General features: G+C 42.0%; 1 protein-coding gene across 13 annotated transcripts in view; it reads left to right on the top strand.

The window, feature by feature from the left end:
* The window catches only part of RASGRP3 (RAS guanyl releasing protein 3), a 115,412-nt gene extending 102,611 nt beyond the window's left edge, over positions 1 to 12,801 (top strand). For all 13 annotated transcript variants that reach the window (XM_060412271.1, XM_060412272.1, XM_060412274.1 and 10 more), the window contains 5 exons: positions 660 to 807; positions 6,436 to 6,472; positions 8,647 to 8,772; positions 9,112 to 9,476; positions 11,019 to 12,801. In XM_060412271.1, coding sequence (XP_060268254.1) covers positions 660 to 807; positions 6,436 to 6,472; positions 8,647 to 8,772; positions 9,112 to 9,476; positions 11,019 to 11,027 — 685 coding nt within the window. In that variant the 3' untranslated portion in view covers positions 11,028 to 12,801. The remainder of the gene's footprint in view (positions 1 to 659; positions 808 to 6,435; positions 6,473 to 8,646; positions 8,773 to 9,111; positions 9,477 to 11,018) is intronic.
* Positions 12,802 to 19,803: the final 7,002 nt, after the last annotated feature.

Raw genomic sequence — 19,803 nt, 5'->3', positions numbered from 1 at the left:
AGGACAGATGAGAGATAAAGGAATTCTGAATTGGCACAGAAAGGTGTGATCTTCAACACACGCTGATGTAGCGAGAAGGCAATATGACGTTCACCTATGTCAATGAATTTGATGGGGTCTTTTGGTAAACAAGGAGTCAGGGTGTGCAGTGGTAGGTGGAACCAGAGGTTCTGTGTGAAGAAGATCTGGGAGAATCACTCTAGTGAATGGTCTGTGTGCCAATAAGACATGAATGAAAAGGTTACCAATGGTAGTGATCTGGACAACATCAGGTGGAAAAGTCTGAGAATGGTGGGTTCAGTTATCATGGTTTTCTGCCTTTCTCCAGCAACAAGATTCTTGCAAACCCTATTATGAGGCAAAGGCTAGAAAGGAGATGTCCTTCTGGAAGCTACTATTGGTAATGAAGAAGACTTTCTGTGCTACAGTGCACAAGTCACCCTGCCCCACACCCCCTCCACACACATATTCTGTTTACTAAGAAAGCCTTGGCACTGAAAGTTGTCCTTTGAGGTCCTCTCCTTCCGGATGTGAACATGTGAACAGGATAGTTAACATTCCTGCTTTGGTACAAAGGTTTAGGAGGCGAGTGATTTAAGTGTGGTGACTGCTGAGCGGCATGTGTTTAAAGAGCCCTCTGTTCTTGGTTCTCTTCACAGGGATGGCCTAATCAGTAAGGATGAAATGATGGCTTACTTCTTGAGAGCTAAGTCCCAACTACACTGTAAAATGGGACCGGGATTTGTCCATAATTTTCAGGAGATGACCTATCTCAAGCCAACCTTCTGTGAACACTGTGCAGGATTTGTAAGTCTGGTTTCCAGTGTTTTCACTTGGATGTAGTGATTTGTGCATATTCTGAGAATGTGGGAAAATGGCCCACTAACAGAGTCTATGGTCTGTCTTAGAGCATGTAAACCACGATGGCTCCCTGAAATGAAACAATTGATTAAAAGCAAGATCTGCAGGTTTAGCTACACTCTTTCTAGGAATGCAGGGCTGACAAAGACACGGAAGGTTGGTGAGGCCTATTAACTCGAGAGAGCAGTTTGACTGTTCTTACCTGCCATGGAAATGTTCTGCCCAGTGAGCCCTGGCATTCATCACTAAGTGGGTACAACTAAGTGGGGTATTTCTCATAGCCAGCTCCTCCTAGTTCTTGTTTTATATGGTGTCAATCACTAGAAATCGATCATGACATGGCTCAATAATTCATAGCTCAATAATTCATAGCTCAGAAAGGAAAAATATCTTTACAAAGATAAGATGTTTATAATAATAAATAATATTTACTTGGCATTTGACAGGAATGAACTATTTAGAGACATTAGTGTAATTGATCCTCATAACTAGCCCACGAGGTGGGCATTTTACTCTCCCCACTTGTATGTGAAGGGAGGGAGGTCCAGAGTGGATAACCCAATTCTCCCCAGATTTCACAGCCAATAATGACTAGCTCTGGGACTCAAATGCAGGTATTCTGGCTTACCTACACCACTGCAACAAAGGAAGGTTGTATACATCATTTCCCACATTTGATGATTCTTTGGCAATTAAGATCAGGTTTGGCCTTGGTATTAAACAAAGACCCTTGAGCTCTGAACGTCTTCTAGTTGATATCCTAGTAATAAAAGATGGAAAATGTGGTACCTACACGAGGGTAGCCCAGCAGCCAGGTGAGTGGCATTTGTTCAGGTGCCAACTCAGTTTTGTTAGCTTCATTCAGCAGTCACGTCCCACTGTGGACCCATATGAAATTCATAGCTGATATCATATAAGCTCCCACTAAATGATACTTTTCCCTTTCATTCTTTTTTTAAAAAATAGTTTAATATTAATTTATTTGCTTTTTGTCTGTGTCAGATCTTGGTTGAAGCAGGCAAGTACTTCACGCCACATGTGGACTTCTCTCTAGTTGTACCGCATGGGCTCAGTAGTTGCAGTGAGCAGGCTAAGTTGCCCTGGGTCATGTGGGATCTTAGTTCCTTGATCAGGGATTGAAACCTCATCCACTGCATTGCAAGGCAGAGTCTTTAGCACTGGACCACCAGGGGAGTCCCTCCCTTTCATTCTTGAATAACTGGCTTTGAGGAGCCGAAGGGCAGGAGTTTCTATTCAAGCATCCCTCTGAGAATGGATAAATTAGAGGCAGTGGGGTTATATTAAAGATGGTCCCATGTGATCATAGCAGCTGCTGTGGTCAAGGGGCAAGGCCAGCCTAACAGCTCTCTCCACCCACCCCAGGGAAAGAGAGGTTCTCCTACCAGCTACGCCACTGGCATTGTGTCACCTGACCACTTGATCATCAAACAAATACGTCTCCTTTTTCATGTTTCTGTCTTCTGAGGGGGACTTTTGCCTGTGTCTAGACCTGAAAAATGCTTGAGTTGGATGGTGCTGTGCGCAACTCTCTGCTGCAGAGGGAGGCCCAGGGAATTTCTTTGGCCAGGGCCAAAAGTCAAGTTGAGGCTTCTGACCCTGGCATGGTGTGAGAGTTGGTAGGTCCTTATCAGATCTCAAGGTCTTATCTCTGCTCCCAAGTGCTTCTGGATGTCTCTCCCTTCCATGGAGCCACAGGTTCTGTAGAAGCAACAAGGTAGGATTCTTGGAGCTTCCACACTCCCCTCCTCAACTCATCACAGTGCATTTGCTGCACTAGGTTTTAGATGCAGCTGTGATCAGGTAGAATGCTCTGGACTTGGAGTCCAGAACTCTGAATCTCAATTCTGCCTTTAACTCTATGTCCTTGACCAAATTATTGATCATCTCGGAGTCTCTATTTTCCTATTTGTAAGAGAGGGTTAAGACTTACCTGTCATGTTGCTGTGATGATTAAATGATATCAGACATTGCATGCCACAGAGCTCAAAGTGAACCCTTCTCTCTTTGTTTTTTAGTGTGCCTTGATACTTTTGGAGTTTAATTGAAATGAACTCATTTATAGTTTTAATAGCCCTTTTTACTTTCCAAAATATACTTAATTTCATTGCTACAATGAGTTGATCTTTACACAGGCATATTAAACAAACAAACAAACAAACAAACAAAAAACCTCATTGGTTTTCAAAGGGATTTATAAAATATCATGTTCTAGATGGGCTTTGAAGGGAATTATGGGGGAATAGAAGGAAACATTTTTTAGTGCCTGTACCACATACTTTTGAAATAAATTCCATTTTGAGGGTAAGGAAGGCAAACAGACACTGCTTGAAATACATTGATTTTAGAATTAGAATTCCAAAGCTGAAAGAGTTTTGCTAATTCCCTTACTTTGAACTCCGGAGAAGTTAAGTGACTTCCCTAAGGTCACATGGATCATGAGCAGCAGAATCATGACTCATATTCAGGTCTCCTGATGCTCAGTCCAGCACTCCTTCCACCACAAACAGTCACTCCTACAGGAGCCTGAGATCTCACAGGCAAAGGGCTATGGGAAGTATCCTCTCCTGTCCTTGGCTTGTATGCTGACCCAGAGCCTCTTTCTGCCTCGTGTTGTCTCCTGGTTCTTAAGTAAGCATTAGCAAGCAATGCTCTGACTTACCCTCCTCATGGGTCTCATGCTTGACTTTATCTGTTTCAGCAGTTTAGCAGTTTCTGCAGCTGTGCTAATAACATGCTATAGCCAGATAATCAAATGCTTCTTAAACCTTATCCTCTCTTGTCCTAGCTCAGTGGCTTTTGCTCTGATCTCATGCAAAACACCCAGGATCCATGGCATCCTGTCTTTCCTCAAGTGACACATTCTTCACCTTCTTTCCCTACTGATTAGCTATGAGATCTTGTCAAGTGACTTCACCTCCCTGTAGCTCAGTCTCCTCGTCTATAAAAATGAAAAAATTATCATTACCTATCTCATAAGGATCTGGAGGAGGGCATGGCAACCCACTCCAGTATTCTTGCCTGAAGAATCCCCATGGACAGAGGAGCCTGGCGGGCTACAGTCCATGGGGTCGCAGAGTCAGACATGACGAGCAACTAAGCACAGGGATATTGTGAGCATAAAATGAATTGCTACACATAGCTTACTCATTACTCACTCACTTTGTGAAACTGCCTTTTACATAGCAAGAGTTCATTCAATGCTGTCACTGTTATTTTTGTTATTACAAAGACCAAGGGCTCTGTGAGGAAACATTTTCTCATACCCACAAAGTTTCCCAGATGTGGGACCTTGCACATTATTTGACTTCCTGCATCATGACACTCGCCTTTTATAAAAGGGAAGAAAACTTGATGATCATAAAGATCCTTACAGCTCTGAGAGATGTGATTGGCCTACCTACCCACTTCCTTTTCTGCAGTGACACCTCCCCATCCCTCTTCCAGTCATCCGAGACACCTGAGGCCTTGCTTCCAGTTAGTTGTCTTAATAATCCTTCCTGTCTCCGAGGCAAAATGTTACCTTGTCCCAATAGACATCTGTGATGTTTTCTGAAGGAACAAATTACTTTTAAGGCTCAAAGGAATCACTCTCCACTGGTGGGATTTCCTTGTCAGAAAGAGTAAGGAGCAACCTTCCTACCGCCTTGAATCAGCAGCTATGTATTCTTCTCCTAGGGCCATGATGCCCACGCTCAGGGCATTGTTCTATAACAACATTGTGCACGACACCCCCGTCAGTGTCAATAGCCCCTACCAGCCCTGTTTCTATCAAAATGGTTTTATTAGGTAGATATCAGTCACTCAGCCTAACCACGAAGAAGTTAGGAATGGAGCTTCTCCAACTTTAGGGCTAAGCCCATTTAATTCATCCACGTTCCCTGCTCCTGAAGTCCCTGGTTCCTGTATGCAAGTGCTGCAGGAGGCCTGAGAAAGAATGTGGGAAATGCCCTTCACGGAGGTTACAGCGAGGCAGAGGCTTGTGAGAACACTGTCACCACGATGATAATCTTCAACTGCCTGGGCAGACACTCCCTTGTCACTTCCTACATCGTACTTCTACCTGGGTTGGCACAGCCCTGGCACAGACCAAACACTGGGCACATGGAGAGAATAATGACATGAACAGATGCAAGATCTTGTCCTCTTTTGTGTTCCATCAAGGCAGAAATGCTTCCCAGAAAGTAACCAAGCAAAATTCAAATGCTTTAGTAGGATGGTTTGCTTGGGTTGCTTAATTTCCTGTGCTGTGTGCTTTGCTGTGCCTAATCGTTCAGTCGCATCCCACTCTTTGTAACCCTGTGGACTGTAGCCCACCAGGCTCCTCTGTCTATGGGGATTCTCCAGGCAACAATACTAGAGTGGGCTGTCATGCTCTCCCTGCGGGATCTTCCCGTCCCAAGGATTGAACCCAGGCCTCCCCATTGCAGGTGGATTCTTTACCGCCTGAGCCACCAGGGAATCCCAATACTGAAGTGGGTAGCCTATCCCTTTGTCGGGGGAGCTTCCCCACCCAGGAATTGAACTGGGGTCTCCCGAATTGCAGGTGGATTTTTTACCAGCTGAGTTACCCGCTGCTGCTGCTGCTAAGTCGCTTCAGTCGTGTCGGACTCTGCGACCCAATAGACGGCAGCCCACCAGGCTCCCCCGTCCCTGGGATTCTCCAGGCAAGAACACTGGAGTGGGTTGCCATTTCCTTCTCCAGTGCGTGAAAGTGAAAAGTGAAAGTGAAGTCTCTCAGTCGTGTCCGACTCTTTGCGACTTCATGGACTGTAGCCTATCAGGCTCCTCCGTCCATGGGATTTTCCAGGCAAGAGTGCTGGAGTGGATTGCCATTTCCTTCTCCAGGGGATCTTCCCGACCCAGGAATCGAACCGGGGTCTCCCGCATTGCAGGCAGACGCTTTACCGTCTGAGCCACCAGGGAATCCCTAATTTCCTGTAGGGGGCGCCAAAGCAGTGTGAATTGGAAGGGTGGGACTAGATGTGTGTGCACTGCCATGTGTGAGACCTACGGCTGATGGGAACCTACTGTACAGCGCAGGGACCTCAGTTCGGTGCTTTGTGGTGACCTAGTTGGATGGCATGAGGAGTGGGGATAGGAGAAAGGCTCAACAGGGAGGGGATATATGTATAAATATATAGCTGATTCACTTCGCTGTAAAGCAGAAACAAGCATAACTATGGTTGTAAAGTAACTATACCCTAATTTAAAAAAAGAAAAGGAAAGGAAAGCAGAGAGATCTAGGGCTTCCAAAGGCAGAGGGACAAAATCTTTCTGTGAATTTGCTGAGAGCGCATTACAAAAGAGTCCAATACATTCACCAGTGTCAGCTTCCCACCCCAGCTCCCGTTTGGCTCCCAGAAAAAAAACGGAAGCCAAACTCCTGTTATTGCTCCAGCTGCAGTGGGCCGGGAGAGGGTCCTTCTATCTGACAGGAAGGGTGTCAGGAGCAGCTACATCCTGTTTGTGCGCCACCAGTCACCACGCTTCCCAGGACTTCCTTCTCTGCGGCGTTGTCAGGTTCCCTGACATTCCTTTGTCTTTTTGTTACAGCTCTGGGGCATAATCAAGCAAGGATACAAATGCAAAGGTACGTAAACATTATTTTGTTAAAATTTTTAAATGTGACATTTGGGGCAGAAGTCATAATTGTCTGATGGAAACTTTAACGCGTTCGGCATCTTGGAGAACCAGGGGCTTTGGGGCTACTGGCAACTGAAGAGTTAATGTGCCCAGGAAAGGACTCCCTGACATTTCGTTTCCGAGCGCCCAGGCTGGAATTTTATCCCAAGCAAACTACACTCATCATCCCACACACATCTAACCTCTATCTCTAAGATGTCCTGCTCATCATTAGCACACATTCAAGGTGGGAATTCTGAGGAGAGCAAGCCCAGCGGAAATACTGTATATAAGAACTTAGTCCTTCAAGGGAAAAAAAAGAACCCATGCTCATTTCTGTAATACATATACATCTCTTTCGTCTCTCACATAGCTAGTCTTGTCTCTACTAAATCACAGATGACGATGAGAGAAGAGGAGACACTTTTGCCCTTTTCAATGAATTTGTTCATATACTCCCCCCATTTAATTGAAAGTTATAGCAATTGCATAAATATATATTTAATAAATACAAATTGTAGATACTTTTGTTGCTACTTGTAGATAAAAGATTATTACATAATATTATGTAATATGTATTATGCAGACTGTTCATACTGGTTCTTTTAAGAATCTGATAATGCTCTTGAAAAATATAATAAAACCACAAAAGGAAATATTGTAATCACAAAATGCCTTCAGATTAATAATGTTCCCTGTGATGCCTTTTTTTCTCTAGCTGTCTTTCAGTATTTGGCTCTCATTTTACAAAGAGTAAACCTCTTTGGGCTTCCTTAAACCTCTATGGGAGTCACCCTTTAGTGCTCAGGGAAAAAAAATCCCTTTAGTTTTCTGAATCAGTTGTCTTAGTCTAACTCGAATTGTTCCTTGATTTCAAGCAGCAAAGATACTGGTTTCTCCCCCTTATGCCCTAGACAGACAGACAGACACACATACAATTTTATGAAGATGAAAACCAATTAAACCCTAAGATCTCTGTTCATATGGTATTTTCTCTTAAAGATACGTAGAGTGAAAAGTCTAATTAAAACAGACCAAACATCATTACAATTTGATCTTTCCATGATATCATTACAAAACCATTTGAAACTAGACCACTTAGGACTGGAGTCCCCAGTCTCCAGGCTGCAGACCAGTACCTGCTGTCAGATTAGGACAGCATTAGGTTAGAAATAAAATGCACGGTAATGTAATGTGCTTGAATCATCCTCAGACCATCTTTCCTACCCCTGGTCTGTGGAAACATTGTCTTCCATGAAGAAATTGGTCCCTGGTGCCAAAAAGTTTGGGAACCACTGATTTAGAGGGAAACGGTTTTGAAAATAATGAGAAAGCTCCTTTTTGGTGGTAAGAGAGAAATACACCCTTTAAAATGATCGTATCTGTCCAGTGATTCTAAGAGGAATGTAGAACTCTCATCCTAGGAAATAACTGTGCTGTTATCTTCCAAAATGGCCAAAATTTTCTACCCCAAGTAGCAATTAACATCTACTTTCTTAACTAAAGCATCTCATGGGACAATCACAGGGTCTGCTGCATGCCATTTCCAAGCCGCAGCCAATGAAACATGTTTATTGAGCATAAGCTCACCTTGTCTTCTGTTTCTGTGCCAAGAAAGGAAGTGAAAGATGAAATCACCTGCTCTGAAAAAGGTTTGGGGACATGAAGAAGAATAGAAAATGCAGACAAATCCTGAATGGAGGGAGGCCTTGCTATTAATAATGAGAGGCAGCAGTAGGTCCTGGGAGAGAGTAGACGCTAAGGCTTCTCACCCTCGTTCTGGCTCAGGGAGTGCATTTATGGAGATGGGTCTTGGTCTGGAGAAGAACCCCAGTCCCATGTAATTTACAACTAGTTTGAGGACAAAGGCAACTCCTCCCCTCAGACTGCCCCTGCTTGTTGCTCCCTAGCACTTCAATGAACTGTGTAGAAGAAACAACAGAACAAATAAAAGAGAACTTTAGGAACCCCAGGAAGGGCCCTGTTACTGCCCCTAGACACACCCTGTGGATGTGAGATTAAACACAGAAACAAGGGTGGGGGAGGGGAGTCCCGACAGCCCAAAGACCACCCTGGAAACCTGGTCAGCACCCAACACACGAGGTTCACACTAATCACCTGTGATGCTTTGGGTTGTTTCAGATTGTGGAGCCAACTGTCATAAACAGTGCAAAGATCTCCTGGTTCTGGCCTGCAGGAGGTTTGCCCGGGCACCCTCCTTGGGCAGCAGTCATGGGTCACTGCCTGGAAGTCCCTCGTTGCCCCCAGGTAATGTCCTCTACTTTCTTTCCTACTGTGCTTTCTCTCTGCTCACCTTCCAATCCTGCACCTTGGTTGGGTTTTAGATCTAAAACTGGTCAGAGCCATTATTATAAACACAAAGGTCTTCTTCAGGATGAGCAGCAGTGGCTAAAAACCCTTGAACCCTGCACGCTCTCTCTGCTTTCAGGTCTCAATAACCTGAGGCCAGTTTCACTCCGCCTCTGATCTGTTCCTCTAGGACCTTGCCCTTCGGACTCCTGTTGTCTGCAACCACTTTGACCGTTTGCTATGAAGCAGTTGGATGTCAAATAATCACAATAATCACAGTAAGCTTTCCCCTTCCAGTGCAGGATGAGGTGTTTGAGTTCCCTGGTGTCACTGCTGGACACCGAGACCTGGACAGCAGAGCCATCACACTGGTCACAGGCTCCTCCGGCAAGATCTCTGTGCGGCTGCAGCGGGCCACCACCAGCCAGGCCACCCAGACCGAGCCTGTGTGGTCAGAGGCTGGCTGGGGGGACTCAGGGTCCCACACCTTCCCGAAAATGAAGTCCAAGTTCCATGACAAAGCTGCAAAGGACAAAGGCTTTGCCAAGTGGGAAAATGAGAAGCCCAGGGTGCAGGCTGGTGTGGATGTTGTTGACCGAGGCACCACGTTCGAACCTGACCAGGATGAAGCAGACATGGATGAGACCAAACAGGATGGTGAGGTCAGTGCTGGTCAAACCACAAAGAAAATCAGAAGAGGGAAGCAGAAAGGGACTGAGATGAGCGTTATATCGAATCCACAAGGCACCCTGGTAGTTTTGAAAGCAGAGTGGTTGGGAATGAAGATATATCACTTTTGTTTTTTTAAAGACATATCACTTTTAGTCTTGCTGTTGGTTAATTTTGTGACTCTGGACAAATGGTCTCTTCTCCTTGGACCTCAGTTTCATCATGTATAAAACTGAACCAAGGGACTTCCTGATGGTCCAGTGGTTAGAATTTCACCTTCCAATGCAGGGAATGTGGGTTTGATCCCTGGTCGGGGAGGTAAGATTCCACATGCCTCTTGGCCAAAAAAACAAACATAAAATGGAAACAATATTGTAACAAATTCAACATAGGCTTTGAAAATGGTCTGCATCAAAACAAACAAACAAAAACAAAAAAATACACCTGAACTGAATGGGTTCTAAAACTCAGTGAAGACTTTCTTGTCTGTGTACTGATTTGATGTCCAGGGACCCTTGTGTGTCTCCAATATATCAGTACACTATACCCACCAGCTTAGTTTTCCAACTAGAATCAGGGCACAAACTCAGAGAAGGCAGTGGAAGCAAAAAATTTGTAGACAGAGGAGAATTGGAAACTCTTGCTCATACTTAAAAAAAAAAAAAAAAGCCTTTTGACAGCATCATGGGGGAGAGGGTGGTGAATATCAGAGGTGTGAGGGCTTCAGGATTCTATAAGAGTCTTTGCCTCCACACAAAAATGATGTTCAAATCATCCAAAGCAAATTGGGAAGCATAGGGAATGTGTTACAACAAGCTGAAAATATAATTTGATTCAAGATGGACTTAAATAAATTTATTAGTCAACAGTCTTTAGTATATTAAGAAAAGGATTTGAGGAAATTGGTGCCATATTCCTAACCTTTAAAGCAATGTCATGGAAGGCAGCCATTGCCTCCCTACTGATTCATAAACAGAATATTAGGTTAGGCAGAGATCCTACTGGATCAAGCCGATGCTCTTTATTCTTATGACTGGACCTCCACATTCCATTTGTCATCAGATCTCAGCACAGTCTCCATAGTTATCTATGATGAGAAAAATGTCAATGACCTTTATCCAAAATTCCTTCCTCATTGAAGACAGTAAGGTTGCTACACATGATCGTCAGTCATATGAAGTTTATTGTAAGTTCCTGCTGAGCCATTGTTTCCCTCTTATAACAATAACTTTTGAAACGGCTTTATTGAGATATAATTTATATACTATAACATTTCCCCATCTAAAGTATACAATTCAGTGGGTTTTCGTATATTCACAGAGTGGCACAACCACCACTACAATCTAATTTAAGAACATTTACACCATGTGCTGGGTGGACTACATGATCTTTTAATTCTCTCTAAATCTTGAGAGCACAAAATACTGGTCACTTGCGATGTTCCCGCAAAATTATCTGATAAATTGCTTTCTGGGGATAGTTTTATTTTACCAAGAGAGATCCCGTGGTACAACAGGTTCTGATTCATATTGCAGGATGGCTGACTTCAGCTGAGGACACTGAAGGCAATTGTGTTGGCATTTGGAAGGAGCAAGATAAGAAACTCTGAAGAACACTCCAACGCTCAGGAAGTTATCTGAAAAGATACCTGGACATTCATTGGCTTGTGACACTGTGGGATCTATGGCTGAACTATGGGCCAGAGGATTTACCCTATGAACTATTTATTTCCTCCTCCCCTGCTCACAGACAGATGTGTTATATCGTTGGTGATTTCCTCTCCTTTCTCTGGAGCCATTTGTATACGGGTGAAATGGAAGCTTTTGGGCATGTACTTGATATTCATTTTCTAAACTCAGACTACATTTCTGTGAGAATGTTACTTCAGTGTTTTTATAAACTTCTGAGGTGGGTGTTTAATGAGGAGTTGATTTAATGGTCTTTTTGGGTGCTTTTCGGACAGGACCAGGACTTAACATTTTCTTGAGAGACAAGGAAGCTCTTCCAGGCTTGGAATGCAGTGGTTCTTCTCATAATGATCTGTTGCAAGGAGAAGCTGTTTACATTGTTCTTACCATACAATGTGCAACAAACCGCATTTTTATAATCATTTGTCTTACCAATTCTGTATCACTAGGTAGCCATGATACATCCATGAAAACTCTCCTAATATTTATAATTGCCATGGGGAAAAATTCACTAAATACTTGTCCCATCTGACTAGGTGTAGTCATCTTTCCTAAGACTGCTATTAATAAGTGTCAATAGCAATTTAAAAAATCAATTCAAGTTTTCAGCAATAAAATTAAGGAGAAAAACAAACCATCCCTCCAACCACATACTGAAATATTTTTAAAACTCAACCAGCAATTTTTAAAACCTCAAAATAGTTTTAAGAATTTTGTTTGTTGAAAAAGAAAAAAAATTTGGTTGTGAAAGAGAGCTGGCATGTTCTTCCTAAGAAATTGCCATCCATGGTTAAAAAAAAAGAGAGAGATAGAAAGCAAATCACTGCAAACTGGTTCTGATTAACATTTCATTTAAACTTTTAAAGTATCAGTATTTTGAATATCTTCCTTTGACTCAGCATTACTAGACACGGGTCTATTTCTTACATGATGAATTAGGAGAAAGCACTTGGTTCAAGATATTGAAAAATAGAGATGGGTTTGAGCCTAGGGGTGAGGGGAATGACCTGCTACAAAGTGACCAGTCAGAAACTGGATCCACAGAGGCACACTGGTCTGCATCTGGGAGCAATCCATGTAAGACTGAGTTTCTTTGGGGGCAGTCGCTTCAATAAAGAAATGCCTTTCTTCTCACTTTCCATTAGGTAAATGAGGACAGTCCTGTTCAGCAAACATTTGTTGAGTACCTGCTCTGGGCAGGTCCTGTGTTAGATGCACAAAGAGGAGCACCCCTTCATCTCTCCCCTTGGAGATGAGAGTCTGTGCGTGTTAAAGCAAGTTGATGCTCTAAAATATGTTTCAAATTCGCTAGAACTGACTTAATTAGGCCAAACAGATCCAGAGATCAATTTGCAAAAATAATGCAAATTAAATAAAGTTATTAGGTGAGGGCTTGTGATTAAGCTAGAAAATAGAAGAACTCACCATTTGCAAGCACCTCAGAAAGCAAACAGCCATTCTCAGCATTGGTTCTATGTATATGCACTCTCTATTCCTATTCATAAATGCAATGAAATACATGTTATCAAAATTAATAACAGAAAATGGCAATTTAAGTACAAGAAAACTTTCTTGTGTGTATATCTTGTGTTCTTGTTAAGGAATATTAAAATTTATTTTTCATCTCAAAGCAGTTATTTCACTTGCCACTTAGTTTGGGTTATTTTTGAGATTTCAAATATACAGAAAGTTTTACATGATCAGCCTTCCTATGACAAAAACACTAAATGAAACTGGAGTGAAAACAAACCAAAAAATAAATAAATAAATAAATAAACAAGCATATTTGTGTGTATGCTGCTGCTGCTAAGTCGCTTCAGTCATGTCCGACTCTGTGCGACCCCATAGACTGCAGCCCACCAGGCTCTTCTGTCCCTGGGATTCTCCAGGCAAGAATACTGGAGTGGGTTGCCATTTCCTTCTCCAATGCATGAAAGTGAAAAGTGAAAGTGAAGTCGCTCTGTCGTGTCCGACTCTTAGCGACCCCATGGACTGTAGCCTACCAGGCTCCTCCATCCATGAGACTTTCCAGGCAAGAGTACTGGAGTGAGGTGCCATTGCCTTCTCCGATTTGCATGTATATATGTATATAAATTGTTTTGTATATGTGTGTTTATATATATACATGGCTAGTGGGTAAGGATTCAGCACTTTCACTGCTTCCATGGCCCAGGTTCAGTCCCTGGTTGGGAACTGAGACCACTCAAGCCGTGTGGCAAAAACAAAAACAAAACCAGTGAGTATTATTAGATACCAGTGAGCTTCCCTGATGGCTTAGCAGGTAAAGAATCTACCTGCCATGCAGGAGACATAGGAGACACAGGTTTGATCCCTGGATCAGGAAGATTCCCTGAAGGAGGAAATGGCAACTCACCCCTGGAGGGCTACCATCCAAAGGGTCACAAAGAGTGGGACATACTTGAGCAAACACACACAAAGGAAATATTAAATATAGCAACTGATTCTTCATTGAAAGATGTGCAAACTGGATTGATGCTTTTCCAGATCTGTCTAAACAAGAGTGATCCTAATTGATATTTTGAACACTTTATGTGGAGTGACTATTTCCTGAAGTAATAATGTCCCCAGATTTCCATGGTAACAGAGTCTCCAAAAATCAAAGAAGTTTGTTATTTGACAATGAAGGGAGGACACCTACAGAAGGAAGTGCCAAACTGTTACTGATGGCAGGAAGCTTAAGCATCCTGAAGATAAATATTTGGATTTTTGACTGAGGAGGTAAATTCAATCAAATGAGATTCCACAGCACACTTTTGGCATGCAATCCACAGCCAGATTTAAATCCCATCTCTGCCAATTGTAGTCGTGAGATCCTGGGCAAGTTATGTACATATCTTTGAGCCTCAGTTTTCACATTTGAAAAGGAGAGATTTCACTACCTTCTTCAACTATCTGTGTATGTTCAGTTGCTCAGTCATGTCCAATTCTGTGACCCCATGGACTGTAGCCCTCTAGGCTCCTCTGTCCATGGGATTTTCCAGGCAAGAATACTGGAGTGGGTTGCCATTTCCTCCTCCAGGGGATCTTCCTGACCCAGGGATCAAACCCTTGTTTCTTGCATCGCAGGTGGATTCTTTACCCCTAAACCACAGGGAAAGCCTTCTACCTTACAGAGTTTTAAAGCTCAAGTCTAATAATACATGTAAAAGTACTTTGTAAAGACCTTATAAGAATATTATTTTATAGTCAAATAGGGTTCTTTTCTAAACTTGTCTTCAGACTACATACTTACATGACTCTGTTCTTTGGAGGCTCTAAATTCAACTTTTAACTAAATTTTGTGTCAAAGAATTAAACAAATATTCAGTGTTTTATTTTTATTCCTGGCACTGTGTGTGTATAGAGTTAGCTCTGTTCTGTTTTCTAACATTGGTTATTCTCACTCTGTTTGAAAATAGATAGATGAGATTATGAAACCAAATGGGTAAAATGTAAATAAGCTTAGAGAAAAAGATTAAAGTATAAAGGTGCTTAAGAGGTTGACCTTTTGAAAGAATTTATTTTACTACAGGGATACAAAAGAAACATAAAACAACTTTTTAAATAAAAAGTATTCCATTTATTTGACATCTGCAATGTATTCCTTAACTACTGCAGGTGGTAATGATAGGAAACTACTTGAATTTAAGGTTCATCAGAAAACTGCTTCCTCCATGCTTCATCCAAAGCTTGCTTGCTGAAGTTTAGAGAGTACTCAGACCTCGAACAAAAATATTTATTCTCTTCTTAAGAGGTTAATGGCAACCATGTTGGAATTCACATCTATTCAGAATCTAAGTGACTTGCAGTTTACACAAAATAGCATAAGGAAAGCATCACATGGGGCATTCTGCAACGCAGTGGACCCTAATGCTTCAAAAATAAAATAGCTTAAAAAAAAAGTAAAAGGAAGGACGGAGCAGTTATGGCTCAACCAAAACCCAACAACAAATTGAGGTGTTGTAAACCTTGATTGGATTCTGGACCAAAAAATAAATAAAGCAGACATTTTGGGGAAGGCAATATATTTAAATATTTAAATTTGGGGAATTAAATGACATACGGAAAGAATGTTATTAATTCACTCCAGTCTGAGATTTTATGGTTATGTAGGAGAATGTCTCAGAGAAGGCAATGGCACCCCACTCCAGTACTCTTGCCTGGAAAATCCCATGGGTGGAGGAGCCTGGTAGGCTGCAGTCCACCGGGTCGGGAAGAGTCGGACACGACTGAGCGACTTCACTTTCACTTTTCACTTTCATGCATTGGAGAAGGAAATGGCAACCCACTCCAGTGTTCTTGCCTGGAGAATCCCAGGGGTGGGGGAGCCTGGTGGGCTGCCATCTATGGGGTCGCACAGAGTCAGACACAACTGAAGCGACTTAGCAGCAGTAGCAGCAGGAGAATGCCTATTTTTAGGAGATACCTACTGAAGTAGTTAGGGATGAAGTATCAGTATCTGCAATCTACTTTGAAATGGTTCAGTGAAAAAAAGGAAAGCTTTTTCTGTAGAGTGATAAAGCAAATGTGGCAGGATGTTAACAATTGTTATATTAGGTAGAGCGGTGAGTAATAGGGAAGAACCTTTGTATTCTATTAGAAGCTAATCACTAACGGGATGTTGCCTATAAGCTTAAATTATATATAATGGTGCATCTCTGGGGAACTTGCCTCCCAGGTAATGAGCATTAAGTTAAAATACCTTTGTTTAGCTCACAGGAAACAACCTGACCAGGCCCACCTGTGAAAGACTACAGGCAGGAAGAAATTAACATCCCTTTAGGAGGCTGACAGGAACCAGGACATGTTTGACTTTACTTTTCCTCCTTTTAGTAGAAAAGAAGCGTGAATTCTAACTCAGGCAAGATGGTTCTTTGGGACATGAGTCCACCATTTTCTCAGACTGCTGGCCTTCTGAATAAAGCCGCCACTCCTTGCTCCAAAAACTTATCTTTTGATTTATTGGCCTGTCATGCAGCAAGCAGTACAAACTTGAACTTGGTAACAAATTTTGTTGTAGTCAGTCAAAAGCCTTGTTGCTCATGGCTAGCCAGCCCTGGTTGGGGGATTTTCAGGTAAGGCCTTAGCAGATGCTGGCGTTCCTCATCCTGAGGATCTTCCCTTTGAATTTCCCTGAGGCAGCACCGGCTGCCCCAGTGCTTGGCAGTCAGAGCAAAGAATCAACATTTGGGAGCCAATGGGATGCATACAGTATGGTAAGTCAATCTGGTGTGAACAGTCGGGCCTTTATTTCCTCTCTAGGGCTTTTTCTCTGGAAGAGTCAATTTATTTTGAATTTGAGTAGGGTACCCTTTTGGAGAGAGGCAAGAGTGGTTGGACTTTTACCTGATTTATGAACTGGTTCATTTGTTTCTTTGGAGGCATCTGTGTGTATATTATGTATTTTGCTTGTCTTGAATTTCCTGTCTTTAAAAATGGAGAATTTTAAATGATCAACAAGTTTCAACTATCCCTAAAGCAAGTCTTCTGAGGCTTATTTTGAAGGAGACAAATGCATGAGTGGGAGGAGGATGATATTTTATTGTAACAATATGTGGCCATATACCTGTTGGGATCTCCACAAGGGGTTTAGGCAGGGTTATCTTGGGGCCCTGTGCCCCAAGTACTGTGACCTTTCTTGTATTAATTATGTCATTTATGGTCTCCTGTGTTGTTGGTATTTGTAAAACCCCAATACCAAACTTGAGGATTTATTTAGGATTTTGTGTTTGTTCTTTGGGTTGTTCATTTTGTTTGGTATTGTTTCTCCATTTACAGACAAAGAAATTTTGTGATATTTAAGACTTATACTGATGTCAAATGGAGGAAAGGATCAAGAAAAAAAAAAGGAAAAAAAACCTGTCTGTTCTTGTCCAAGACTGGGACATCCCCAAGAAGAAGAGAAAGGTTCCACTTGGCTCCTAAAATCACAAAAATGTATGAGTAGAAGTGTCTTTTCCATAAATATTATTATAAAAGGGTATTGCCATCTAGACAAGTTAGCTTGATTTCTCACATCTGCCAGAAACCCAATTTGAATCTCTTTTGTAACTGATGGGCTTTACATTGCTGTACCTGATGCATGACTGAATCTTTGGAATGGGAGCTTTGAGGTCCCTGTGTTTGTGTGTTTGTATGTGTATAATAGATGTGTGGCACTGCCAAAATTAATTTGTAAAAGAGCTCTATTTAATTAGTTTAAAGGAAATTAAGCACTTACATAAATAATCAAACATATAAGACATTGGCCAGAATACATTTTAGGTTCATAAATACTCAATATTGAATTAATATCTGGTATATCTGAGGTTCATGACATTGTAGAGGAGACAGGAATCAAGACCATTCTCATGGAAAAGAAATGCAAAAAAGCAAAATGGCAGTCTGGGGAGGCCTTACAAATAGCTGTGAAAAGAAGAGTAAGCGAAAAGCAAAGGAGAAAAGGAAAGATGTAAGCATCTGAATGCAGAGTTCCAAAAGAATAGCAAGGAGAGTTAAGAAAGCCTTCCTCAGCGATCAATGCAAAGAAATAGAGGAAAACAACAGAATGGGAAAGACTAGAGATCTCCTCAAGAAAACTAGAGATACCAAGGGAACATTTCATGTAAAGATGGGTTTGATAAAGGACAGAAATGGTATGGACCTAACAGAAGCAGAAGATATTAAGAAGAGGTGGCAAGAATACACAGAACTGTATGACTCAGATAATCACGATGATGTGTTCACTTACCTAGAGCCAGACATCCTGGAATGTGAAGTCAAGTGGGCCTTAGAAAGCATCACTAGGAACAAAGCTAGTGGAGGTGATGGAATCCAGTTGAGCTATTTCAAATCCTGAAAGATGACGCTGTGAAAGTGCTACACTCAATATGCCAGTAAATTTGGAAAAGTCAGCAGTGGCCACAGGACTGGAAAAGGTCAGTTTTCATTCCAACCCCAAAGAAGGGCAATGCAAAAGAATGCTCAAACTACCGCACAATTGCTCTCATCTCACATGCTAATAAAGTAATGCTCAAAATTCTCCAAGCCAGGCTTCAGCAATACATGAACCGTGAACTTCCAGATGTTCAAGCTGGTTTTAGAAAAGGCAGAGGAACCAGAGGTCAAATTGCCAACATCCGCTGGATCATCGAAAAAGCAAGAGAGTTCCAGAAACACATCTATTTCTATGATTTTATTGACTATGCCAAAGCCTTTGACTGTGTGGATCACAGGAAACTGGAAAATTCTGAAAGAGATGGGAATACCAGACCACCTGACCTGTCTCTTGAGAAATTTGTATGCAGGTCAGGAAGCAACAGTTAGAACTGGACATGGAACAACAGACTGGTTCCAAATAGGAAAAGGAGTACATCAAGGCTGTATATTATCACCCTGCTTATTTAACTTCTATGCAGAGTACATCCTGAGAAGTGCTGGGCTGGAAGAAGCACAAGCTGGAATCAAGATTGCCAGGAGAAATATCAACAACCTCAGATATGCAGATGACACCACCCTTATGGCAGAAAGTGAAGAGGAACTAAAAAGCCTCTTGATGAAATTGAAAGTGGAGAGTGAAAAACTTGGCTTAAAGCTCAACATTCAGAAAACGAAGATCATGGCATCGGGTCCCATCACTTCATGGGAAATAGATGGGGAAACAGTGGAAACAGTGTCAGACTTTATATTTTTGGGCTCCAAAATCACTGCAGTTGGTGATTGCAGCCATGAAATTAAAAGACGCTTACTCCTTGGAAGAAACTTATGACAAACCTAGATAGCATATTGAAAAGCAGAGACATTACTTTGCCAACAAAGGTCTGTCTAGTCAAGACTATGGTTTTTCCAGTGGTCATGTATGGATGTGAGAGTTAAACTGTGAAGAAAGCTGAGCACCAAAGAATTGATGCTTTTGAACTGTGGTGTTGGAGAAAACTCTTGAGAGTCCCTTGGACTGCAAGGAGATCCAACCTGTCCATCCTAACGGAGATCAGTCCTGGGTGTTCATTGGAAGGACTGATGCTGAAGCTGAGACTTCAATATTTTGGCCACCTCATGCGAAGAGTTGACTCATTGGAAAAGACCCTGTTGCTGGGAGGGATTGGGGGCAGGAGGAGAAGGGGATGACAGAGGATGAGATGGTTGGATGGCATCACCAACTCGATGCACATGAATCTGGGTGATCTCTGAGAGTTGGTGCTGGACAGGGAGGCCTGGTAAGCTGCGATTCATGGGGTCGCAGAGTCGGACACGACTGAGCAACTGAACTGAACTGAAGTCTGGCTCTAGAGTCTGTATTCTAAACCATGATATTAAAATTGATGCATATACATATTAACCCTGTCCTCTAAAAACAGACTGTCTTTAGTTCTGTCTTCTTCAATGAAACAATTACAAAAATCGTCCATACGTTAGGTCACAAGGAAATCAGTAAATTTCCAAAATTTGGAAATAATAGAGATAAAACTGTATCATAATACTATAAAATGAGAACTTGATGGCAAAACTAGAAAAATAAATTCCCCAAAATCCAGAAGTTAAAACAAAACTTACCTCTTCCAAATCTTTAAGAAGATATTGAAGAATTTATGAGAAATGATCATGAAGACATTATATATACTTCCTACAAGTTCCACATAAGCACCGTCCATAA

Source organism: Ovis aries, chromosome 3, assembly GCF_016772045.2.
Source record: "Ovis aries strain OAR_USU_Benz2616 breed Rambouillet chromosome 3, ARS-UI_Ramb_v3.0, whole genome shotgun sequence".
Classification (NCBI taxonomy): Eukaryota; Metazoa; Chordata; class Mammalia; order Artiodactyla; family Bovidae; genus Ovis; species Ovis aries.
The sequence above is the reverse complement of the archived record's forward strand: the minus strand, read 5'-3'. Positions and strand labels throughout refer to the sequence as shown.